This window comes from Mesoplodon bidens (genome assembly GCF_964165515.1).
Source record: "Mesoplodon bidens genome assembly, chromosome: X".
Classification (NCBI taxonomy): Eukaryota; Metazoa; Chordata; class Mammalia; order Artiodactyla; family Ziphiidae; genus Mesoplodon; species Mesoplodon bidens.
This window is the reverse complement of record NC_138163.1, coordinates 103619359-103646544: the sequence shown is the minus strand read 5'-3', so window position 1 is coordinate 103646544 and position 27186 is coordinate 103619359. Positions and strand designations below refer to the sequence as shown.

General features: G+C 35.9%; 1 protein-coding gene across 3 annotated transcripts in view; it reads left to right on the top strand.

Annotated features, from left to right (window-relative positions):
- Positions 1-27186, top strand: part of USP9X (ubiquitin specific peptidase 9 X-linked) — a 133889-nt gene that overhangs the window by 51377 nt on the left and 55326 nt on the right. For 2 of the 3 annotated variants that reach the window (XM_081222646.1, XM_081222647.1), the window contains 11 exons: positions 1629-1781; positions 2696-2800; positions 6825-7031; positions 8416-8552; positions 9731-9879; positions 17868-17955; positions 20630-20972; positions 23064-23159; positions 23987-24198; positions 26145-26385; positions 26732-26881. In XM_081222646.1, the coding sequence (XP_081078772.1) occupies positions 1629-1781; positions 2696-2800; positions 6825-7031; positions 8416-8552; positions 9731-9879; positions 17868-17955; positions 20630-20972; positions 23064-23159; positions 23987-24198; positions 26145-26385; positions 26732-26881 (1881 nt within the window). The remainder of the gene's footprint in view (positions 1-1628; positions 1782-2695; positions 2801-6824; positions 7032-8415; positions 8553-9730; positions 9880-17867; positions 17956-20629; positions 20973-23063; positions 23160-23986; positions 24199-26144; positions 26386-26731; positions 26882-27186) is intronic. The other variant, XM_081222648.1, reaches the window with a different exon arrangement.

The window sequence follows — 27186 nt, the reverse complement described above, 5'->3', positions numbered from 1 at the left end:
TGAGGTCTGGTTCTGGTCCTTGAGCTATTGCCAAGGCTAGATGAATATGGCAGATGGCATTGAGTGTTTAGAAACTTCTGTAGCAATTTGATATTGCCACATTTTAATTGTATTCTACAAAAATATCTGTCTGTAATAGATTAGAAGTAAAAAAGGACCTTTACCAGCTGAGAAGTGTACTTCCTTTCTCTAGCACATTTTGGGGCTAAGTACTTTTTATTCTCATTAAGTTGAATAGTGTAAAATCATACAATATGGACTGTTACCTTTGTATTGTATCATGAGTTAGTTTTCTTTTGTTGATTTAAATATTAAATAAATACCTGTCAAGCAATATAGCATAGTGTTAGAGAAACACAGACTTCGGTAGTTTTCAGCCTTGATTCAGATTCTGGTTCCAACACTTCTGAGCCTGTTTACTTTTCCATAATAGGGTAATACAGCCTTCATTAGGATTGTTGAGAAGATTAAAAAGCTAATGGATAAGCAATAATAGTGTAATTGGTTAGTAAATAAAAGTAAAAAGTACCTTTTCACCCAAATCAAAACTGGTATAAAAAAATCTAAAAATCCTAAAATAGGTCCTATAACCCACCATACCTAAACCATGGTGATCGCTACATTTATTTATTTAAAAATTTATTTTATTTATTTATTTTTGGCTGCGTTGGGTCTTTGTTGCTGTGCGTGGGCTTTCTCTAGTTGTGGCGAGAGGGGGCTACTCTGTTGTGGTGCGTGGGCTTCTCATTGCGGTGGCTTCTCTTGTTGCGGAGCACCGGCTCTAGGTGCGCAGGCTTCAGTAGTTGTGGCTCGCGGGCTCTAGAGTGCAGGCTCAGTAGTTGTGGCGCACGGGCTTAGTTGCTCCGCGGCATGTGGGATCTTCCCAGACCAGGGCGCAAACCTGTGTCCCCTGCGTTGGCAGGCGGATTCTTAACCACTGTGCCACCAGGGAAGCCCAGTTGCTACATTTAAATAATAATTTTCTGAGTAAATGCTGGAGTAAAATCTTTTTAATGACTTCACTGTTTCTAATTCATGGAAACATTTCTGTATGTGCAAAATTAAGTTCCATGAAATTATTGTGATTTTTCATAATTTTGTATCAAAAGAACACATAACCATGTTACATTAGTGCATTATATTTTGAGGGTTTTTTTGTTTTGTTTTTTTGTTTGTTTTTGTTTTTATGCGGTACGCGGGCCTCTCTCTCACTGTTGTGGCCTCTCCTGTTGCGGAGCGCAGGCTCAGCGGCCGTGGCTCACGGGCCTAGCCGCTCCACGGCATGTGGAATCTTCCCGGACTGGGGCACGAGCCCGTGTCCCCTGCATCGGCAGGTGGACTCTCAACCACTGCGCCACCAGGGAAGCCCATATTTTGAGTTTTTAAATTCCTACTAATGTTTAAAAGTGTGAACAGGGACTTCCCTGGTGGTTCAGTGGGCAAGACTGCGCTCCCAATTCAAGGGGGCCTGGGTTCGATCCCTGGTTGGGGAACTAAATCCCACGTGCATGCTGCAACTAAAAAAAAAGAAAGAAAGAAAGAAAAAAAAACCCTGGAAGCTAAAAGTGTGAACAATACTTTGTATATATTTTTAGAAGCTTTGAAACAAGTGTTTGAATTCTATTTAGGAGTGGATACAGCAGAACAACATTTTATCAATAGTCTTGCGAGATAGTCTTCATCAACCACAGTATGTAGAAAAGCTAGAGAAGATTCTTCGTTTTGTCATCAAAGAAAAGGCCCTGACCTTACAAGATCTTGATAATATCTGGGCAGCACAGGTAAGGAATTTAAGATGGTGGCTCTTTGGCTTGTAAAAGAAATGTACTAAAAACTAAAGAAATGGTAGTACTTGTAGTTAAATGGGATGAAGACTTATACTGTTTGAATTTCAGTATAGGTAAATGCTTATTGTTTACAGAAGTCCTGTCAAGAATCCTTTTGAGATGGCCAGTAATATTTTTAAAATAAAAAATATTCCAACATCTACTGTATGTATTTGGTAAAGGTTGGCAATATGTAGGTTTTAAATAAGAGGCAAACGTAAAATAATAAGAAATGTCTATTGGAAGAGTATAAGACATCCATAATTGGTTTCTTCATATACTTAAAACAAAGAAGTCTGATGTCAGGAAAGTTAAATCACTAGATTATTTATAAAAACCTGTAATAATCCAAAGGATTAATAGCTTTTAGAAGGATAAGTGATCTTTGGTCTCAGAGATAGAAACTATGTGATTCCTTTGATTATCTTAATGACAAGTTTCTATTCATGGATCACTTGGGAAGTATTGATGAGTTCTAGATTACAAAGCTTTGCTTATTGAGTCTGTAGAAACCAAGAAAGCATTCAGTTTTGCCTTTGAGTGCTTAAGGTTCCAGTTTTGAAACAGTACCACTGGTGGGCCTTATTCTCCTATTTGCAATGTTAGAACTGGCATGTTAAATTCAATAAACTGTAATAAAAGTTCACATGAATTCCCAAAGTCTACGTTAACCATGTATGTCAAGAAATTGAGTTGTCAGGTTTTAGATGGCAGTTCTAAAACATGTAAAATATTAGGAATTTTCTTAGGTTACACAGTTAGTCGGAGATGGGAATACTTTATTAATTAGTAGTTTTCCACAGACAGTGTATGCTACTTATTGCTGTTCAAATTTTAGTATGGTCTGATTTTCTTTGGTTTTTCAATAGGCAGGGAAGCATGAAGCCATTGTGAAGAATGTACATGATCTACTGGCAAAGTTGGCATGGGATTTTTCTCCTGAGCAACTTGATCATCTTTTTGATTGCTTTAAGGTAATAGTTAACATAGTAGTACAGTTTCATTTTTAATAGAATAATTCATTAAATCTATGAATGGTTCTTACCCAGTAAGTACTTAAATGGAAATCATTAAACAGTTTCTAGTATAAAGGAATTGATCATTGTTTTCTTTTTCAATGAGATCTTGATGTTCATTTTTATAATAATAGTCCTCATAAATAAGGATTTTTTTTTTAATTCAGTTGTCAATTTGGATTCCTTTCCCCTAGCAGTTTGTGTTTTTATTATAGGTTCAAGTGAACTGTAGGGCTGCAGGGAAGGATTAATTGGTTGCAATGAAAAATAAAGAATCAACAGCAAGGACTACCAATACCTTAATAGTCTGGGGTGATATGCACAGGCAAATTGGAAATGTAATTCATGGACTTAATGGAAATGTAATTCAAAAGGTAGCCCAAGAGCTCCTACAGTCATATCTGCATTGGTACCATCATGCACTTTTTAAAGCCATATTGTGTAGTGGTCTCTCTCCCGTTACTAGTGCTGGGTTTGTAAAAGCCAAGTGTTTGGTGATTTTGTGGATTAAGAACACAAGATGTTATGGCAGTGTTCACAGAGGGGCATTCTGTTAACAACTGGCATTAGATCATGAAGGTATCTTGTTAAAAATAACAGTTATAACAGTTATACTGACTGCTGGTGGGAACATAAGTTCCTACAACCACTTAGGAAAATAGTTTGGTGTTTCTGGAAAAGTGTAAGATTTTCATGACTTAGTCGGTTTGACTTCTGAATATATACTGTAGAGAAACTCATGCATATGTACACCAGTATACACAGTCAACATTTGTGGCAGAATTATTTATAATAGCTAAAAATTGCTATGTAAGATGGATAAATAAAGAAAAAATAATACCAATTACTGGCTTCTACCCGAGACCAATTAACTCTGAGTTGCTAGGAATGGGGCCTGGTCTGTATTTTAAGCAAGATTCTCAGATGAATCTTAAGTACATTAAAGTTGTAAATCACTGCCTTATGGAAAAATTAAGTTTGAAGTACAACAAAGGCAGCTAAGGAAATAATAGAATCAGTTACGGTGGGTACTCTAAAGTTAATTGCCATTCATTTTTAATTTTGAGATGACTTATGAAATGATGGTACGTGACCAGTGACGACCGTGATGGGAGGAGAAAGAAGAGGTTGATTGTTATTACATTCTCTGGACCCTCCAGCCCCTCTTATAAGAGTGGTCTAAATACAATAATAGTCTAAATATAAAAATAATTCCATCTATGCTCTCCCCCCCTTTGGATTAATAGATGTTTATTGAGCGCTTACTATTTGGTAACAAGCACTGTTTTTTGAGGTGTTGATAAAACTAACGTTCTTATGGAGTGTGTCTTGAAACTTTCTACTAAAGATGATTCAAAAGAAGCATGAAGTCCAGGTCACTTTGCAGTTCTTTATAGAGTGCAACCAAATGATTTCAAAGCTTATTGATTAGACTTATGTACTTGCCTGGTCTAGCTGGTCTGTTTTTTCAATGTCTGAGTTCTAATTCAGTCTTCGTTCTTCAAAGTGGTTATACCAGTTTACAGTCCCATTGAGATTTTCACATCCTTGCCAGCACTTGTTTTTGTCAGAATTTGTGAGTTTTGACAGTCTGCTTGGTATGAAATGTTACTTCATTGTCGTATTGTTTGTTGTTTTTTTTTGCGGTACGCGCGCCTCTCACTGCTGTGGCCTCTCCCGATGCGGAGCACAGGCTCCGGACGCGCAGGCTCAGCGGCCATGGCTCACGGGCCCAGCCACTCCGCGGCATGTGGGATCTTTCCGGACCAGGGCACAAACCCGTGTCCCCTGCATCGGCAGGTGGACTCTCAACCACTGCGCCACCAGGGAAGCCCCCGTAGTGGTTTTTATATCCTTGATCACTAATGAAGTTGAACATCTTTTCATATGTTTCTATTCTCCTTTTGTGTGTGTGTGAAAAGCCTATTCAAGTCTTTTGCCTAATTTTTCCCTTTTGAGTTGTTTGTACTTTTCTTATTGGTTCTTAGGAATTCTTGACATATTCTGAATGCTAGTCATCTTTATCAGTTCAAGTATTGCAAATTGTGGTTGTTTTTTTTGTTTTGTTTTGTTTTTTACTCACCTTATGGTGGCTTTGGATGAACAAATGTTCTTTATTTTTTTAAGGAAGGAATTTTTATTGATTTATTTGGCTGCGTTGGGTCTTTATTGCTGTGCACGGGCTTTCTCTAGTTGTGGCAAGCGGGGGCTACTCTTCATTGCGGTGCGTGGGCTTCTCATTGTGGTGGCTTCTCTTGTTGTGGAGCATGGGCTCTAGGCATGCAGGCTTCAGTAGTTGTGGCACGTGGGCTCTAGAGCGCAGGCTCAGGAGTTGTGGTACACGGGCTTAGTTGCTCCATGGCATGTGGGATCTTCCCGGACGAGGGCTCGAACCCATGCCCCCTGCATTAGCAGGTGGATTCTTAACCACTGCGCCACCAGGGAAGCCCTGAACAAATGTTCTTAATGGATTCTCCTTTACATATTTAATGACTTTAGTATATGTCTGTTAGAGATAAGTACATAAAGAAAAACTTCACAATATCCTTATCATACCTAAAAACTAATAATTCCTTAATATTGTCACATAGTCATAAAACTTTAGTTGCCTCAGATTATACCTTATTTTTGGAGTTTGTTTGAGCTACGCTCCATAGTTTGTAATCAGTTGCATATGTCTTTTAAGTCTCTTTGAATCTACAGTTCCCCCCTTTGTCTTTACTTTTTCCTTGTAAGTTATTTGTTGAGGAAACTGGATTGATTATTGCTTTGCTGTATATCAAAAGTATGATACAGAGCCTTTTTTGTTGTTGTTTTGCTAGAATATATCATAGGTGGTGATGTACTCTTCTTTAGGAGGCACATAATGCTTGCTGGTCTCTCTCTTTAAAATGTTCTTAATTGTAATATAGTCTAATATTTCAGTCTTTTCGTATATTCCTAGCAGCTTTCTCTTATTCCTTTCATAATTTTAAGGGGTCTAGGAGAAATTAGAAGTATGCACTCCAGTTGACTAATGACATATCCTGTATTTATCACATTGTAAATGTCTGAATAATAATTCCATTGAAAGGATCCTCTGTAATTTACTTAATCATCCTTCTGCTATTTGCCATTAGGTTGATTTCAGTTTATTTTCCAATAAACACTGATTATCAACTTTATACATACACCTTTCCCCATGTTGTTTAGCAACATCCCTGACCTCTACCCACCAGATGCCACCAGCCTGCACACATACCCCATTGTATAAACTGGACATTTAAAAAGTACCATTTTAGAGAGGGTTTGTTTTTTTGTTTTTTTCCATTTTAGAGTTTTTAAATGAGTATTCTGTCTTCTAAATTGAAATAGCATTGTATCATTTCTGTTCTGTGTAAGTCTTGGATAATAACAGACTTTGTTATAGACTTCTGTTTTTAAATGCGTGTAATGCACATTGCTCTATAAAAGGCTTTTGTCATTTATTATGAAAATCTTTGTATATCAAGTTGTCTTTAACATCTTTTAATATAATTTTAAAAGTGCAAATGACAGACTGAATCTAAGGCAGTAGTTTTCAACAGGAGGCTGTTTGGCTTCCCAGAGATGCTTGGCAATATCTGGAGATACTTTTCGTTGTCACAGCTATAGGAGGAGGAGTTGCTACTGGCTTCTAGTGGGGTAGAGGCCAGGGGTGCTGTTAAACTTCATACAATGCACGTGACAGCCCCCCACAAAACTGGAAGAAGAGTTTTCCAGTCCAGAATGTTTGTAGTACCAAGGTTGAGAAACTCTGATCTATGGTATTTAACTGTAAATGGAGATTCTTTTGTTTTTCCTGGAGTTTAAATCTGTCCTGTCTTATCGCTCAGATACCACTTGAATAATGCTGTGCTCAGCTGTGTTGTTTTTCTGATGAATATAGTTTATCCAGTGACAATTTTAAGCAGTGACCAATAAATATGTGTTGTTTCCATATCATTTTTAAAAAAATTTCTAGGCCAGTTGGACAAATGCAAGTAAAAAGCAGCGAGAAAAGCTACTTGAGCTGATACGTCGTCTTGCAGAAGATGATAAAGATGGTGTGATGGCACACAAAGTGTTGAACCTCCTGTGGAATCTGGCCCATAGTGATGATGTGCCTGTAGACATCATGGACCTGGCTCTCAGTGCCCACATAAAAATACTAGATTATAGTTGCTCCCAGGTAAGGTTTTGCTGCCTTGCTCACTTTTTGTGACCCTTCTCCTTCACCATGAGGATGGCTTAGATATAGAATAGTTCCAGGTTTTTCTGACATTGTTATTTTTGAAGTGATCTTTAAGAATTGACATACTTTGTTCACGTAAATCCACCTTCCTCTTAGGTCTCTATGTCTAAGTTTTGTGCATCATCTAAAAGCAGTTTAGTCTTCTTAGTAGAAAGACGGTATAAACAAAACGAGTAATGTAGTGGTGGTAGTGTCAGATGTATGGTGCTGAAATACCAGTTTCAAATATCAATAGATCATATAAGATATTAAAGTTGATTATGGACTTTAGAGGTAAGAGAAGTTAGGTTTTCTTTGCTTCTTACGGAAGTTAAGAAGAATTAGTAGAACTTCCTAAACACTAAAACATTTAGTGCCTTCCCTATGAGCAGATCACACAACAGCTTCCCTGTATTCTAACTTGTAGCATGTGTATCTTTTTAATTCATGGTAAAATGAATATTGCTGAGTAACTAATTTCCTACTTGTTAAAACTATTTCCTATACTAATGAACTGAAATTAGGTAAGAATAAGCTCACGTAGGTGTAGGTGTTTTCTTTTTTTTTTTCCACTAGTTGTACTAGTAGTTCATTAAGTATTTAGTGTACCAAATAGTAATAAGAACCTTGTGTTTAAATTATTTCATTAAAGAGAGACACAAACACAAAATAATAATAATCTGTACTTAAAATTGTTAGGTATACAAACCTACATTTCTGATTATTATTGACTCAGGGAAGGAGTAAAGTAAATAAAGTATGAGAAGTAAAATATATCTGAAGTAATTTTGATTTTATAACATTAATTTTTAATTGCTTATACCTGTTTCTGTCTCTCTTCTTGTGTGTGAATTTATTTTTGGTGAATTTTTTTCACTCAGTTGCCGTACTATTTTCTTGGTAAAACATAAATTTTCAATGTTCCTTACTATGCTAAAAACAAACCCATACAGAGTAACAATTGGAGTTACGTGTTATTGCTGGATTTTATTATGTGGTAGAATCTCTTAATACATTGGATAAAGCTAAATGTCTACCTCCTGGCAACTTAAAATCAAACTTTTCAGTGTGCTTAATACCTTTCTGTAGATATATCTGAATCCGTGTCATGTTGAGTTTTTATAATAGTGTTTTACTTTGGGGAGTTTTGGTAGTATATGTGGATTAAAAATGTACTTAAAAGCAGCTTTTTATTATTATTAAATTCTTTACTGCAGTTACAGCATAATGTGTATGATGCTAATCTTATAAGAAAAGCTCTGTTTTGTAATTCTCAAACTAATTTGAAGGTGGAATTCTCCTGAGTATTGACCTATATAAAACATTGAAATTGTTTTTTAAGGACCGTGACACACAGAAGATACAGTGGATAGATCGCTTTATAGAAGAACTTCGTACAAATGACAAATGGGTAATTCCTGCACTGAAACAAATAAGAGAAATTTGTAGTTTGTTTGGCGAAGCACCTCAAAATTTGAGGTAAGGCTTTTAACAGAAAATTTCAATATTTTTATTTATGTATTTTATTGAAAAGAAACGGCATTGTCAGTTGGTGAAAGCAAGTTTTAATTTTAAAAAAGGAAATTACAGTGGGGTGACAGGACGCTTACACATGGATTAAATTTGAACAAAAGAGGATTCCTTTATCATATCCACCTCTTTTATTGATGAGGAAGTAAGACACAATTTAGTGATAAGTATCAGAATAAAGATGATAATATTGCTTTCATGTTATCTGTTCCCACTCTTATAATCAGAAAGTACAAGAACAAATTATTCCAGTAACTAAAGTTTGGCATGTAAGATATTTAAAGTCGGCTACTTAACAGAAATTTAGCTAAAATAAATCAGAAAAAAGTATTTTTAAACTATACCTGTCATCTTTCATCATTTGAACATACCTGAAATCTAGTGTTTGAAATTAACTTTAAAAACTATTTAAAAAGCCAATAGGTTTATTTTACTGTGAAAACTTCTGTAGTATGACATTTCAAAGTTAATAAAACGTTAAAACATTGCAAAGTAAACCAATTACGGAAATATAATGTCTGTAAGAAATATATAATATGGATTAGGGTAGATACAGGCAAAAAGGGAAGCAAAGAAGGAAGGATAAAATGCAGTGAGGAATGAAATTAATAGATACAACACATGCCACTGAAATTATCTGGCATACTTGATGGAAATAAGAGATAATTCTGTACTTTGAATGCCTAATAAATAAAATTTTAACGAAAGCACTTTCTTTGATTAAATTCTCCACTACATTTACAACCATAATCTTTGTGGTGCTAATGTTACAAGAAATGTTTCTGTTTTATAATTCTGGAAATAATCATGTAAACTTGTAAGTGCTTTGGTACTACTGTAGTATGGGAGAAGAAATCAGTCATTGATTATCCCATAGTGTGAAATTGGAGAATATTAGTGCATAGTTTTTGTATGAAGGAAGAATAGTGGAATTAATATCTTGTTTTTGAGGCATTGATTATTTTCTTTTAAATAGCTTAATATTGTCATTAAAGAAAATAACTGGCCCAAAGTTAATTCTGTTATGAACGAAACCATTTTAAGTGTTTAAATTAGTATCTCAGAATTTAGATTGTATAAGCTCTTTCGATTACAACAGAGTTTAATTGCCTAATTATATTGTTAAGTTCTTCTCGTTTCAGTCAAACTCAGCGAAGTCCCCATGTATTCTATCGCCATGACTTAATCAATCAACTTCAGCACAATCATGCCCTAGTTACTCTGGTAGCAGAAAACCTTGCAACTTATATGGAAAGCATGAGACTATATGCTAGAGGTATGTATTGTAAGCTAACATGACCTATGAAAAATAACAGCAGTTTCCCTTACCAGCATTTTTTTTCATCAGTTACCTTAGAAGTGACAACAAATGTATTTTTAAAGATGAGAGGTAGTTGATTTTATAAACTGTGTTCCTTTATGAACTTGTGATCCACTTTTACTCCCAAATCTTACACACTCTAAACTCCAGGCCAGCATTTCAAGGCTCTTTGCTAAGTGCTTGCCTTACCCACTCTCCTTGTTAAATTGACTGCTTTTTCTTCCCTGCCTGGGAGCTCTGCCTGCCTATACTACAATTGGTTGTTACCTTCCTAGGTATGTACCTGACTCATTTTCATCCTTTGTTTCCTTACTACCACCACCTTTATCTTTTCAAGAAAACTTTTGCCTAAGTCTGTTCTTGCAAATACTATAGTTCTTTTGTAATCCTAAGTCCATGTTTCATAAGTTCTTCAGACTTTATGAATTAAAAGTTTATAAGAAAGAGATCCGAGGCTACTAGAATCCACACGTTTACATTGGTTTCAAAGTGTGAATTTGTTTTAACATGTTAAGGTAAAGATTTCTGTGGTGTCAACAGTCCGTTTTTAAGCGCCTGTTGTATGTGGAGCTCTGTTTCAATGTGCTTTTGCCCTCTGACAGTTATGTCTGAGTCTGTGTGCTAGGGTACAGATGGGTTCTTAGTACATATTCCTCTGTCTTATGCCAAACTCATAGGCCCCAAAATAAACCCCAGAACTATCTTGTAGGTTTAAGTTTCTTCACATTGCCATAGAAAGAAAACTTTATATTACCACAGAGATAGAATTGAACATAATGGTTACTGAACATACCACTCCTTTAACATGTTATAGTAGAGTCTGCAGAAGCCAATATATGTATTAAAAATGAAGATACATCTAATACTCATTATTTGAAGAATTAGAGTAGACTCTTGGCATTGTTGAATAAAATCCCAACCAAGGTGCTTTTAAATCAAAAGGTTTTTGCTTTGCTTAACACTTAAGGTACATACATACATTCCCATATAAAACTCAGATAAACATAATTGAAAAACTAAGCAGCTCTCAAGATACCTGAACTGATTTTGTTGACTCTGTTCTTCCGTTTACCACTCTGGGCCAGCTGAGTCCTCCTAGTTAATAGATTGCATAGCCGGTTTAAGCATCAGGCAACTGATAGGCACCAGGCAATAATCTTTTATCATTTCAGTCCTAAGTTCCATCTAAGTAACATGATAGAGTAATCAACCATATGATTTATGTTATATACCAAATGCAAACAAAATCTGAGAGAGGCAAAAGAGGTTTGCATGTAGTACTCCCAAGCATTCAGACATCTCGGCTCAGTTTAATGTAACTCACATTCTGTTATGATGCCACCTCTTCTTGATGGTACAAAGCCCTCACAGATGCCAATGCAGGCCTTCCCCCCAAATGAAGCCTTAATATAAACCACATGTGTTGCATTGCTAATTTTTACTTAATTTATTTGCATGTGGTATTTCATTTAATTTCATTGTCAGAGGTTGAGAATCCTGCTCTCAGGATTCTCGAGGCTATCAGGAGATGATACATGTACAGTTCAGCCTCACTAGGGTTTTCTTTTCCTTTGTAGTCAAATTCTACATGAGTCATTGCTTCATCTCAATTTCATGGACTGAATGTCTTCAGGCTTCAGTTTCCCCTTCTTATATTGTCTGTATTTTCACAAAGTAAGAGATGTGAATCTGCCTAGATTTGAAACATGACCTAACATATTAGGTGTATGACCTTGAACAAGTTATTTATGCTAGAATAATGCCTGGTACATAGTAAGCCCTTGAATTCTTGTTGCTACTGATATGTTCCCCTGACTTTATTGACACCATACCTTCTGTTCGTCCTAACTATCTTTGATACCTTTTCTTCCTCTATTGTAGTAATCTTCTGATTAATACTGATCAGTCTCCAGATATTTAAATATGGGGGAGAAAATAATTTTTAAAGCTAGTAAAATTCTCCTGTTAAAACAAACTTTCACGCCATTTGGAAATCGATCAACCACCGATTTCCAAATTTGCAATTCAAAAATAAATTATGTTTTAGCCTCTATGTAATAAAAGTGTTGCATGGATCCCATTAGGTATGAGACATTATTCAGCAGGATAACATCAGGCTTCTAGTTTACTGATATTCTCAATTTCTGATAAGTATTTCACCAGTATTATTTGTCCTGCCCATGTTTCATCTGTACTAGTATCTTAAGCTTTGGTGGTGGTGGGGGGGGTGATGACATTTCCTCAATAGTATGGTCAGCTGATTCTGCCTCCTGTTTTAACATTATTTAGATAAAGTAATGAACTTACTAAAATTATCTGCAATATTTACTCACGTGTTCTTATTGCCTTCAAGCATTGGTGCTTACCAAGTCATTTTTTTAAAGTTTTTTATATGCATACAACACAGTATAAAACCATCTCTCAGTTTTCACTTAAGGTTTACCTTATTAGTAGGATAGACTTTGTACTGGCTTGAACACTTATAAAAGTTTTATTTACCATTTTTCCTGGTTTCTGGATAGAGTTGGAGGACTTGTCTTTATTGTAGATCACATTTTTGCATTCTGTATCTGAGGACTGCCACTTTCAATTACCTCCTCATATACAAGGAAACCCCAATAAAATTAAACAACTGATTTATCAGAACATTGGAGGCCAGAAGGCATTAGGACAACCTATTCAAACTGCCAGGGGCAGGGGAGGGACCTGACAACTAAGAACCTTACATTCAGCAAAACTGTCTTTCAAAAATGAAGGCAAAGTAAAGACATTCTCAAATATTGCGATAATTTGTTGCTAGCCAACTTGCCTTTGAAGAAATACTAAAGGAAGTAATTAGGCTGAAAGCAACTGACAGCAGACAGTAAGTCAAAGCCATGGGGGGCGGAGGGGGGAATAGAAGACCTGAACACTATAAACCCATAAACTGTACCTAAAAGATATCTGTAGAATACTCCACCCGAAAACAGCAGAATGTACGTTCTTCTCACGTATACACAGAATATCCTCCAGGACAGACCATACTCTAGGCTATAAGCAAGGCTTATTAACTTTAAAAGCATTGAAATCATACAAGTAGGTTTTTTGTATGCAGTGGAATTAAATTATAAATTAAAAAGTAAATTTGGGAATTTCATAGGTGTATGGAAAGTATACATTCTTTACTAACCAGTGGGTCAAAGATGAAATGCCAAGTGAAATGAGAATATGCTGAGATGAATGAAAAAGAACAAAATGTCAAAACTTACGGAGTGTTTCTAAATCAATGCCTAGAGGAAATTTATACTGCAGAATTCCTGTATTAAAGAAGAAAGATAGCAAATCAGTAACATTTCACCTTCAAAAGGTAGAATAGAGAAAACTAACCCGAAAACAAAAAGGAATTAATAAAGATTAGAGCAGAAATAAGTGAAATAGAGAAGAGAAAATCAATGAAACTGAAAGTTGGTTCTTTGAAAAGATCAGCAAAATTTACAAACCTTTAGTTAGGCTCAGTTGTGAAAGTCAAAAAGGAGAGGCCATCACCACTAACCTTAACAAAAACTTAAAAGATAAGAGAATGCCAGATTACTGAAATTGACTCAAGAAGCAATTGAAAATTTGAATAGATATATAACAAGTAAAAAGATTGAATTAGTAATCAAAAAACTTCCCACAAAGAAAAGCCCAGAACCAGGTTTAGTGAATTTTATTAGTGAATTACTGAATTTACTGAATATTTAAAGGAGAATTAACGCCAGTCCTTCACATATTCTTTCAAAAAGAGGAATACTTCCAGGCTCCTAGTATGAAGCCATTATTATCCTGCTACCAAAATAATACAAAGACATCAAAATAAAATTGCAGATCAGTATACCTTGTGATGTAGTCAAAAGTTATCAAAAAAACAAGCAAACATAATCCAGCAGCATATAAAAAGGATTATGCACCAGGGCCAAATGGAATGTATCCCTGTAACAATGTTGATTTGACACCCCAAGTCAATTGTAATATACCATATTAATAGAATAAAGGGCCCAAACTATGAGATCATCTCAGTAGATGCAGAAAAAGCATTTGACAAAATCCAACACCTTTCATTATAAAAACATTCAACAAACCAGAAATAGAAGGAAATTTCCTTAACCTGGTAAAGGGCATCTCAAAAAACCTACAGCTAGCATCATACTTAATGGTGAAAGACTGGCTGCTTTCCTCTTAGGATTAGGAATGAGACAAGGATGTCCGCTCTAGTCTCTTTTATTTAACATTCTACTGGAGATGCTAGCGAGATCAACTAGACATGAAAAAGAAATAAAAAGCATCCAGATTGGAAAAGAAATTGTAAATTATGTCTAATAGATAACACCATCTCATATACAGAAAATTCTAAAGAATCTGCTAAAATCTATTAAAACTAATAAATGAGTTCCCCTAGTTTGCAGGAATTAAGATCAATATACAGGAACTTCCCTGGTGGTCCAGTGGTTAAGACTCCACGCTCCTGGACTTCCCTGGTGGCAGGCACAGTGCTTAAGAATCCACCTGCCAATGCAGGGGACACGGGTTTGAGCCCTGGTCTGGGAAGATCCCACATGCCACAGAGCAGCTAAGCCCGTGCGCCACAACTACTGAAGCCTGTGTGCCTAGAGTCCATGATCTGCAACAAAGAGAAGCCACGGCAATGAGAAGCCCGTGCACCGTAACGAAGAGTAGCCCCCACTCGCCACAACTAGAGAAAATCCGCGCACAGCAACAGACCCAATGCAGCCAAAAATAAATAAATTAATTAATTTAAAAAAAAATGACAAGAGCCAGTTCATGTTAGCCTTAGCCATAAGCTAACTGATCTCTTTATTTATTTAGAGCTGAATGTTTATGGGCAGAACCACCAACCATCTTGTTTATGTTTTATAAGCCCAGAAGCTCCTCTGTGGCGAAGTGTAGGGCTCCTCTATTCCTATTTAGCATAGAGGGATCTTCTTACTTCTTGACTTGACTTTTTTTTTTTTTTTTTTTTTTTTTTTTGCGGTATGCGGGCCTCTCACTGTCGTGGCCTCTCCCGTTGGGAAGCACAGGCTCTGGACGTGCAGGCTCAGCAGCCATGGCTCACGGGCCCAGCTGCTCCGTGGCATGTGGGGTCTTCCCGGACCAGGGCACGAACCCGTGTCCCCTGCATCGGCAGGCGGACTCTCAACCACTGCGCCACCAGGGAAGCCCTTCTTGACTTTTCTTGATTATTGTTTGGCTTTCACTGAATGTTTTCAAATCTCTTCCCTATGTTCAGGGTCCCAGCTCTTGATAAAGTGCTGCTACCTAAATAAAAGTGAGAGGATGCTAAAAGTAGTGGGTAAAAGTTTGATAGACAAGCTATTTACATAGTCTCAAAGTATCTCCCCACAAATTAATTAAAAAGAAAAATAGTAACTTTACAGTGGAGAAACCTGGTGGAAACCGCACTGACCAGGTGATCAAAGTTGACATGAACACTGCCGCAGAATGACATATGCTATTCCTCCTGATGATGATTCTTTGAGGAGGATATAGGGTTACTTCTGTGATACTCTTTGTTGCCAAAATGCCTAGCCTGAATCTAATCATGTGGAAGCATCAGAGAAGCCCACATTAAGCAACATGCAACACAGTTGGCTCATAGAGGTCAAGAAATAAAAAGAATGTTGAATTCTCCAGATTAAAGAAGAATTAGCATGACAGCTAAAAGCAGTGTGTACTTAATCTTGGATTTGGGGTAAAGAAGGCATAAATGGACATTACTGGTAAAATTGGAGATATTTTTTGGGTATCTTAATTTGGGAGGGGGGCAGTTGGGCAAGGATGCTCCTGGAATTTAGTGAGTAGAGGCCTGGGATGCTGCTAGATATCCTACACTGCTGCATAGGGCAGTTCAACACAGCAAAGAATTATCCAGCCCCAAATGTCAATAATGTGCTGTTGAGAAGCCTTGGGTTAGATAATACAATACTATTGTATCAGTGTTAATTTGATAATTGTGTGTGGTTATGTAAGAGAATGTCTTTGTTATTCAGAAATATTTGCAGTATTTAGGAATAAAGGGGCATGTCTCCAAGTTACTCTCAAATGGTTTAGAAAAAGTATACACACACATATACATATGTGATGATAAGCAAATGGGGCAAAATGTAAACAACTGGTGATATGAGTAAAGGCCATAAGTGTTTCTTATATTATTTTTTAAGCTTACTTTTGAAATTATTAAAATTTCCCCTAAAAAAAAACCTGACAAACAAAACTGTGTGTAAACTCCTTGTTAAGGAAAAAAGTCCATCGTTTATTCAGGTACTTTGACTGATGCTCTGAAAAAGAAAATTTCTACATAGTGGAATAGAATTCTATTCAGTTTCTTGAGAAAACCTCTTGAGAAGTAGTGCTTCAAGTCCTGAGCCCTGATGAAACTGACTTTTCTTGGGAGTAGACAATATGTGTTTAGGACTTGTGTAGATAGCAGTATTATGTGGAAGTAGAAAGCAGGTAGTCATAATACATTGGGCTGCTTTTCTTCACTGAAGCATCAAAAGATGTTTCTAAACATTGTAAGTGGTCCATCTTTACAACATGTTAAGATTTTGTTCAAAGAAACCTCACTGTATTTGAAGACATTTATTGGACTTCCCTGGTGGCGCAGTGGTTAAGAATCCGCCTGCCAATGCAGGGGGCACGGGTTCGAGCCCTGGTCCGGGAAGATCCCATATACCGCAGAGCTACTAAGCCCGTGCACCACAACTACTGAGCCTGCGCTCTACGGCCTGCATGCTGCAACTACTGAGCTGAGTGCTGCAACTACTGAAGCCTGCACACCTAGAGCCTATGCCCCGCAACAAGAGAAGCCACTGCAACGAAGAGTAGCCCCTGCTCGCCGCAACTAGAGAAAGCCTGCGTGCAGCAACGAAGACCTGATGCAGCCAAAAATAAATAAATTTTAAAAAAAAAGACATTACCATTACTATGTCTAAAGGGTCTCACACAATCAGAATTCTTTGGCACTAGCATACACATACCGTAAGATCCAGGGTATGAAAATACCAATAATTAATGCTAATTATACAATTTCTTTTTTAAAATTACATAATTTCTTATTCCTGCATAACTTGCCTCAACTTTCTGGAAGAAAGGTCACTGATTCCCAAGTAGTTGAAAGCACGTGTTCAGAACATTTGCTTCAACTTTCTTTTGCTCTAAGCCACAAATTAACTTGACCATTTCCAGATCATATATGGCTTTTTCCAATAAAATAAAAACAAAAAACCACTGTCCAACATGTTTTTAGGACCGGAGGTGCTTTTAAAGATTTTTTTTGCTCTGGTCTTTCATTCCAAACACTGAGACTTTTTTCTTCCATTGTAGGGTATACTCTAATGGAAGTAAAACCAAAGGGTTTACTAGCTTTATTTTATTAAAATTTTTTTAAAGAATTTCCAAATTAAGCTAGGCCTAGTGACCAATATATACCCATTGTCGTGCCGTGATAGAAGGGTAGGTTTTCTTAAGTTTATCTGAGAATGTTTCATAACATGCTGGTGGTGATTATGGTATGATAACTTCATTATGTAGAGTAGCATCTTGCATTAATGCCAACTTCCTAGATAGAGGTTGGTAATATGATTTTTTATAACATAGACCACTTAGGTCAGTCTTAGGCTGTAATCAGAAATTACTTCATTATGTATGAAAATTGGGCGAAGGGGTTGTATGAATTATTTTTGACAGCACATTTAACAGACTTTTCTTTTGGTTATGTGAAAGGAAAGGTTATTTTGGTTGGGAAAAAAGGAGATGGGTAGAAACTACCAGTAATTAGTAAATTTCATGTTGCCTTTTAGTGATAAAGGATTAACGACTTTTTAACTGATTTATCTTTCTTTGATTTAAGTCAACAATGATATGGCTAACCATGTGTATAATGCAAGATTTTTCTTAATTTGCAGACCATGAAGACTATGACCCACAAACTGTGAGGCTGGGAAGTAGATATAGTCATGTTCAAGAAGTCCAAGAACGGCTTAACTTCCTTAGGTTTGTTTTAAACAATTAGTGTTGCTCTTTTTAAGACAAAGAATACCAAGTTGATATCCTGTATGACTAGGTCTTTGTTAGGTGGCTCTTGCCACATTTTATTTCCCCATGTGGAAATCATTACATGAAAGTCACAGGACATTTCCCTATGTGTTCATCATTAAATATTTTTAAATTATTGGTTGAGTTTTAACTTCTTCTTTGACTGCAAAGAAGTATTTGAAGAGAACACACTTAAACCTTTTGTATAGACTTCTGGTCTTCATATTTGTTTATATTTATTTTTAAAGAAGCGATTTCCATATTTTGACAGAACCAGCTAGAGAACCATATTGACCTTAATGATATCATAGGCACTAAGGAAATGGGGAGAAAAGGCTGTTGGACCAGCACCCCAAAAGAGTGATTGAGTTCTTTCGTGCCTCATTTATCCTAACAGTGGCTGACAAAGGCAGTCTGGAGTCATGTGTTAACAACAGTATTCTGATGGGGACGAAGAAAAGAGGTTTATTCCCTTAAGCCAAAGTTAAATGTAGTCCGAGGCTTGATTTACTCATTGGTGTTTAGCTTTTAATGATTATACACTTGTAGATTTGAAATTGTTAAAATTTTTCACGATGAGAGGTTTCTTGTGAATTCAGAAACCACATCACATAGCAGAAGAGCTTATTCAGATCATAAGCATGCTGAAGGAAATGCCCAGATTATCAGTGCCTCAGAAAATCTATTGCATTTATTATTTTGATACACTGGGGAATTTTCTCCTGGGCTGCATTAATTATCGGCTTATGTTTATTGAATATGTGCTTACTTGGAAACATTGACATAAGTAGGTACATTAAGATTTTAACTTGAGGGAAAACTCTAGACACCAGATTTTAAGAAATTCGGCATTTGTTTAAAGTGTGAAGTGGTTTTGTGTGTGTTTTGTTTTTCAACCATCTGGATGGAAGGACCTTCCTGCCCAGATGGAGAATCATTGCCATAGTGAGCCATTGTTATTGATTGGTGTGTGTTGTATCTTTTAGATTGCCTAGAACAGAAGAGTGGTTATCAGCTCTTTTGCTAAATTAAAGTTTGGGATCAGAGAACTTGTTTTTAGTCCTTGCTCTATTAGTACCTATCTATATGACCTACAGCAATTCTCTCAAGGGACGGGAACCGAACTTTACTCACTATGTATTTGGCTTGTGTTAAATGCTTTACATAGCAGTGCAGGGAGGCGGGTATTATCCCAGTTTGATTAATAAGAAAACTGAGATTCGCATGGCTTAAACTAGCTTGTTTGAAAACACACAGCCAGTATATCATGGTGCTGCACTACTCAGCTAGGTGTATCTGACTTAAGTCTATGCTCTTTCTATTAGACCAGTGATTTTTCAAACCTACGTTGGAGCATTAGGGCTTCTGAGGAGCTTCCTCCAAGATTTCTGGACAAGCAGTAGAGGTTTTATCCCCATTTCTCACTTCTTTCCTCTTCCCAACAATTGAAACAGCTCTGCTTTTATTTTTATACATTGGCCTTCCAAATGGAATTTTTGCTTGAAGAAAGTTTTCTGCTGTTGTTTTTAAAAACCAAAACAAAACACAACTCAAAACTGAAAACAACTGTATTTTATCATATTGGACCTCAGTTTCCTATCTGTAAATTAGAGGTGACAGGGTTAGGTGGGACAGGTGCTAGAAGCCCTCTTTAAGCTCAGCAATACTATGAAAATATCAAAGACACTAGAATTGATAACTCAAAATGCTTTGAAATGAAGAGGGAACCTTAAATACATTCACCTTGCTGTGTAATTGGGAATGGAGCCACCATTGCATTAGCTAAAGATTGTGTTAAGTTCTTCAGAATAAAATGAGATGTTTATTCTCTTGTCATTCAGAGATATGGCAGACAGGGTGGGTGGATGAATGCTAAAAGAAAAAGAAAGCTAACTGAAGAAACTAGTTGAAACAGAATTCACTTGAACTAAACCTATAGTCCCAAAACTAAAAAGACCCTCGAGAATGCCACTGAATAATTAGTAAGCATCCTGTTGAGTTTTGACATTAAAAAGTTTAAAATATGTCAGTTATTCTGTTCAGTGTGGCCAAGTACTGAGTGATGAATATTAGATTATCATCAAATATTAAAATTTAAGCAATTTTAACTCTTCAGCATTGATAAGTTGGTTATCTATAAAGTCACATAATACAATACCTCTTTCTCCAATGATGCCATATAAGCACAATGCTAAATCTCAGGTAACCTATTAAACATACTTTCAAAATGGCTGGTTTCAAAGATGAAACTGTTTAAGTTCAGGGAGCAAATCTTTTTTTCTCCCAATGTGTATCCTTTTATTTTTATTGAAGTATAGTTGATTTACAGTGTTTCACGTGTACAGGGAACAAATCTTTTTTTTCAGTTTAGGTCCAGTGATGTAGCAGAGTTCCTGGCACATTGTAGGTGCTTAATGTGTGCTTGTTGAATGAATTAATATCTAGTATTTTTTAGTAATAGATAAAAATTAAGAAATAAGGTATTTTAAGATATTGATAAAAACTGACATCTTTTTACCTGTAGTTAAAATGTAATTGTGATAAATGGATTATTTCCCATATAGAGAGACAGATTGCCTTTCAGGATAAAAAATTATGTAGATCTAATTGCTAATTTTTTATGTTTTTTAAGATTTTTATTGAAGGATGGCCAACTGTGGCTCTGCGCTCCTCAGGCAAAACAAATATGGAAATGCTTAGCAGAGAACGCAGTTTACCTTTGTGATCGTGAAGCCTGTTTTAAGTGGTATTCCAAGTTGATGGGTGATGAACCAGACTTGGATCCTGATATTAATAAGGACTTCTTTGAAAGCAATGTACTTCAGCTTGATCCTTCTCTACTGACTGAAAATGGAATGAAATGTTTTGAGCGATTCTTCAAAGCTGTGAATTGTCGAGAAGGAAAACTAGTAGCAAAAAGGAGAGCATATATGATGGATGATTTGGAGTTAATAGGATTAGACTACCTTTGGAGGGTAAGTGAAAAGTAGGAACTTTGTAAGCAGTGTATCTGATGTAGTTTTTCAAATAGGTAAGAAATCACATTTGTACAGATGAATTATATGTATGTATGCTGCTCTGATGCTTGTCACAGGAGGTAGTGATAGTTCATCTTTATCTTACTTTTCTCCCTCCCTCCACCTCCCCCTCCTTCTGCCACTGATGTTCCTTTTGTCTTGGCTTAGAATCTGTCTGTCCCAGATGTGTTTAGAAGTAAATGCACTAACCATACAGATCTTTCATGCCCCTCCATGAAAGTTATTTTCTTCCCTTTTTTAATTTAATGTAGACCTCTGTTTCTTCTTTTAGCTTACCCATTTAATGCTGAAGTAGATGACAGAAAAAAAGACTTTATTTAGAAAGGATTATGAATGTATACTTTATCGGCACTGTTTAACTTGTGATATTTTTAGATACCTGAGTAAAATATTATCTACTTAAGGCTAATTTTTCCACCTTTATAGTATTTATATATATATATATATATATATATATATTTTAGTTGAGATATAATTGACATACAACACTACATTAGTTTCAGGTATACAGCATAATGATTTGATGTGTACGTATTGCAAAATGATCACCATAAGTCTAGTTAACATCTATCACTACACAGTTACATTTTTTTTTCTTGTAATAACTTTTAAGATTTACTGGAGAATTCCCTGGTGGTCCAGTGGTTAGGACTCGGTGCTTTCACTGCTGTGGCCTGGGTTCAATCCCTGCTTGGGGAACTAAGATCCCAAAAGCTGTGTGGCTTGGCCCCCCCAAAAATTTACTCTCTTACCATTCACTCTTTCAAAGATGCAGTACAGTATTATTACCTATAGTCACTGTGCTCTGCATTACATCCCCAGGACTTACTTATTTTATAACTGTGTTTGTACCTTTTGAACCCGTTCACCATTTGGCAACCATTAATCTCTTTTCTGTATCTATGAGTTCAATTTTTTGTTTGTGTTTTTTATTTTTTTAGATTGCACATATAAGTGAAATCACACAGTATTTGTCTCTCTCTGTCTGACTTATTAGCACTTAGCATGATGCCCTCAAGTTCCATCCATGTTGTTCGAATATAGTATTAATATATTATTACTATCTTTAAAAATCTGATCTGTTCACAGCAGTTTATATTGTTTTCTGGATATGAAATATTTTTCTGCAGACAGACCAAGTTGTTTACTTTGGTATTTGAGTATTCAGACTTTAAGTATGTGGTTTTCAACATTTTTAAACAGCAGAGACCCTTTTTAAAAGTCAAAATTTAGATAATACTCCAAAATGTAAAACTAGTTGAAGTGAGAAAGGAAAGCGTGATTTTTTCTTGCGACTCAGTCTCCCTATGCTTCACTCCCTTCCCCCTCCCAAGCCTATTATAGGGTTCATCCCTAAAACTCGTCATCACTCCTAGAGTTCTATACATAATTTGAAAACCACTGATATGATTAGATGAGTGATGAAGATCTATACAAATGGGGTAGGGGTGGGTAGCCTTCTATGGTAAGCTGTATTTCATATAATCTTTGTTTCCTTTAACTAATTTGAATTCCTTCCTTAATATCTCACTGCTTGGTTACCAGGGTGTTGAATTGCAGGGTTTAAATAATACTAATGACAGCATTTTTTTTTTTTTTTGCGGTATGTGGGCCTCTCACTGCCGTGGTCCCCCCCGCTACGGAGCACAGGCTCCTGCCCATGGCTCACGGGCCCAGCTGCTCCACGGCACGCAGGATCCTCCCGGACCGGGGCACGAACCTATGTCCCCCGCATCGGCAGGTGGACTCCCAACCACTGCGCCACCAGGAGAGCCCATGACAGCATATTTTATTCTTTGTAAAATGTGTCTTTCTTTCTTAACTTGATTTATTCAAAGACTTGAGTTTTGCATTTGTTATATTTTTGGTCTGTTTTCTCACTTTAATTTTACTTGATTATCAAAGTCGATGTTCCCTGTCAAATTATTGAATGCTGTATTAAAAACAACTGAAGGTACGGTTTGAATGGAAATGCCTAACTAAAATATTTCTTGAAAGGTATTTACACTTGAATCTTTTTGAACCTAGGTGGTGATTCAAAGTAATGATGATATTGCCAGCAGAGCTATAGATCTCCTTAAAGAGATATACACGAACCTTGGTCCAAGGCTACAGGTTAATCAGGTGAGGATTGACATGTATTAAAACTTACACAAATTTGAATTCTGATTGAAGAACTGTTACTAATAAGAGTTTTTTTCTTTACTTCAAGATTAACTAGAAATTGTTTTTGTTTCAATTTGTATTATAAAAACATACCTAAAATATTTAGTCTACATTTCTCTCCTACAAAATGCTGTCTAAATGAGTCTCATCTTGATATAATTATCTTGAAGTGATTATTTTGAGTATAGTTATGGTAGGAGATTTCGGCCGAATTTCTTTCCATTCTGACACCTAATCCTGAAATTCATTTTTTGTATATATAGTTTATACTTGTTAACTTAAATAACATAAGCTTCCTTTGACAAAACATAGTGTGTGTGTGTTATTGTTGTTTCTATTTTATTGATGTATAGTTGATTTTACAATGTTGTGTTAATTTCTGCTGCACAGCTAAGTGATTCAGTTATACATACATATACATTCTTTGTTTATATTCTTTTCCATTATGGTTTATCAAAGGACATTGAATATAGTTACCTTGCTATACAGTAGGACCTTGTTTTTATCCATTCTGTATATAGTTGTTTGCATGTGCTAATCCCAAACTCCCAATCCATCCCTCCCCGACCCTCTCTCCCCACTTGGCAGCCACAAGTCTGTTCTCAAACATATTTTCTTATCAATTATCAATATAGATTCTCTCGTTAAATAGGATCATGGTTAAATGAGATCTACCTTTAAATTGTTGCCATCTTTAATTAGATTAATGTTTTATTAATATATATATGAAATACTTTATATACATATAAAATTTGAACTGCCTTTATTTGGCCCATTATTTGTAGGTGGTAATCCATGAAGACTTCATTCAGTCTTGCTTTGATCGCTTGAAAGCCTCCTATGACACGCTGTGTGTTTTGGATGGTGACAAAGACAGTATTAATTGTGCGAGACAGGAAGCTGTTCGAATGGTTCGAGTATTAACTGTGTTACGGGAGTATATAAATGAATGTGACAGTGATTATCATGAGGAAAGAACAATTCTACCTATGTCAAGGTTTGTGAATAACTGATCTACTAGTGCTACTTAATTATTTGACATTTTCCTAGCCATTTGATTTTAAAAAGTGATGATGTACAGGAAGAAGGAGAGAGGAAATTTTTCATTTTTTGAAAACATTAGTGTCTTGCTTAAAAACAGTATTTGTATCCTACAGAATTTTTTTTTTTAATAGTAGGCCTTTTTTGTTTTGTTTTCAGGATCTGTTTTTTGCTTGTTTTTGTTTAGGGCATTCTCAAGTAAATCTAGTTTCTTCTTTTTTTTCCTTTTAACTTAATGGCTTTCTTTTTTTTTTTTTTTTAATTTGGCTGCGTTGGGTCTTCGTTGCTGTGCGTGGGCTTCTCATTGTGATGGCTTCTCTTGTTGCGGAGCACGGGCTCTAGGTGCGCGGGCTTCAGTAGTTGTGGCACGCGGGCTCAGTAGTTGTGGCTCGCGGACTCTAGAGCACAGGCTCAGTAGTTGTGGCACATGGGCTTAGTTGCTCCGCAGCATGTGGGATCTTCCCAGACCAGGGCTCGAACCCATGTCCCCTGCAATGGCAAGCGGATTCTTAACCACTGAGCCACCAGGGAAGCCCTCTGGTTTCTTCTTTTTATTCTGGTTGGTCTTTTTTTGTTTGTTTGGGGTTTTTTTTTGCCATTTACTTTGTTGCCTGTTAAGTGTTGCCAGGGGTATTTTGCCGTTGAAGTGCTTTGATGCCATTCATTTCCACTGTGAAAAATAATAGCATAGTCTGGTTGCAGAGTAATTGGAGAGAACTCTTAAAAGCTGCTTTGACAGATAGCCAGTGTAGCAAGAAATATTTTTAAATGGTCTACTAACATTTCTCTCTTTTTTTCTTCCAGTTTTATTGAGATATAATTGGCATACAGCCTTTATAAGTTTATAATAATTTGTCTTGGTACATCATGAAATGATTACCACAATAAGTTTAGTGAACATCCATCATCTCATATAAATACAAAAGAAAGAAAAAGGAAAAAATACTCTTCCCTTGTGACAAGAACTCAGGATTTATTCTCTTACCAGCTTTCATATATAACATAGAACAGTGTTAATTATATTAATCATGTTGAGCATTACATCTCTAGTACTCAGTTATCTTATAACTGGAAGTTTGTACTTTTTAACCGCCTTCATCCAATTCTCCCTCCCCTGTCCCGCCCCCCAGCCCGGTAATCACAAATCTGATCTCTTTTTCTGTGAGTTTGTTTGATTTTGAAGTATAATTGACCTACAACACTATGTTAGTTCCTGGTACACAACATAGTGCCTGAATATTTCCTTACATTACAAAATGATCACCATGCTTAGTTACCACCTGTCATCCCATGACTCATTTATTTGGTAACTGGAAGTTTGTACCTCTTAAAATTTTCCTTACCTAATTCACTCATCTTCGGGTCTATTAACGTTTCTCTTAAGATTTCACCATTTAGTATACTCAAATAATATGTATAATTTAGAGATATTTATAGAATGTGAGCCATTAGTATTTGAGTTCTCTTTTTAACCATGAAATTATTAAAATTGCTCCTTGAATATGTTTTTTATTTTTTTGTATCTTACCTGCAGGAAGATAATATGCCAACATAAATAGCATTTTGGGGATGACTTTTGACATTAGTTGGGCTTTTATAGCATTAAAAATAAATGAAATGTTACTCATGTCTCTGTTTTAATGTCTTATAACTAGATACCTGTAAACTATAGGTCCACGAGTAACAACAGTGAAATATGATTGTGTTTTGAAGATTACTATAATATTTGTAGTTAAAAGGAGCAGTAAATACTTGCAAGATCCTAAAAATAATGTGTCTTTAACTCACTTTCTCTTGTTTAGTAAGAAAATATTCAATTTTAAATTGCTAGCTTTATTTTCTTTGCAAGAAGATTTAAAAATCTGCTGAATATGATAATGGTTTCCCTTTTTTTCCCCCCAGAGCTTTCCGTGGTAAACACCTTTCTTTTATAGTTCGATTTCCAAACCAGGGCAGACAGGTTGATGACTTGGACGTATGGTCTCATACAAATGATACAATTGGTTCAGTACGACGATGTATTCTCAATCGTATCAAAGCCAATGTAGCTCATACAAAAATTGAGCTCTTTGTAGGCGGTGAACTGATAGATCCTGCAGATGATAGAAAGTTGATTGGACAGTTAAACTTAAAGGATAAATCGGTAAGTATCTATAATTACCAAACTTTTCAAGAAAATCAAATCGGGGACTCTTTCATTTTTGTAGTCAACATTTCACTCAATAAATGTTAATGGAGCATCTGTTATGTGTGAGGCTTTGTATTTTCTGTATTAGGTGTTTGAATTATAACACTAAATAAGACAGGCATTATGGTACCTATAATATAGAGGAGAAAATTTCTAAAAACAAAGCTATTTAAGTGATTATGTTAGACAACACTTATAAATTATATTTCTAAGAATGTGTAGTTTTTTGTTGGTATGTCACTAGCTTCTCTTTTGTGTATTTTTCCTTGTCTTTGGTACTAACATAGTATATCATTTTCAGCTAATTACAGCCAAACTTACACAAATAAGTTCCAATATGCCTTCAAGCCCTGATAGTTCTTCTGATTCCTCAACTGGATCTCCTGGAAACCATGGTAATCATTACAGTGATGGTCCCAATCCAGAAGTGGAAAGCTGTTTGCCCGGAGTGGTGAGTAGATAGTTTTGAGCTATTGTATGCAAGACATTTTGCTGTTATTTAAGAATAAAGTATACAGAATAGTTCTTTTTTCTTGAACTTATGATTTAATGTGGCAAAATATCATTAACTGTACATTTAACCATCAACTTCAGAATGGATCCCTTTGAAAGGTGATTGTAACTTGGTTGAAATTTAAAACCACATTTTGTATAGATATAGTGCTGTTATATTTACATAAAACTAGCCCATTATACAACTTAATTATAACTGTTGAGTTTATTGAGCAAAATAACCACTGTATTTTGTATTTGTAC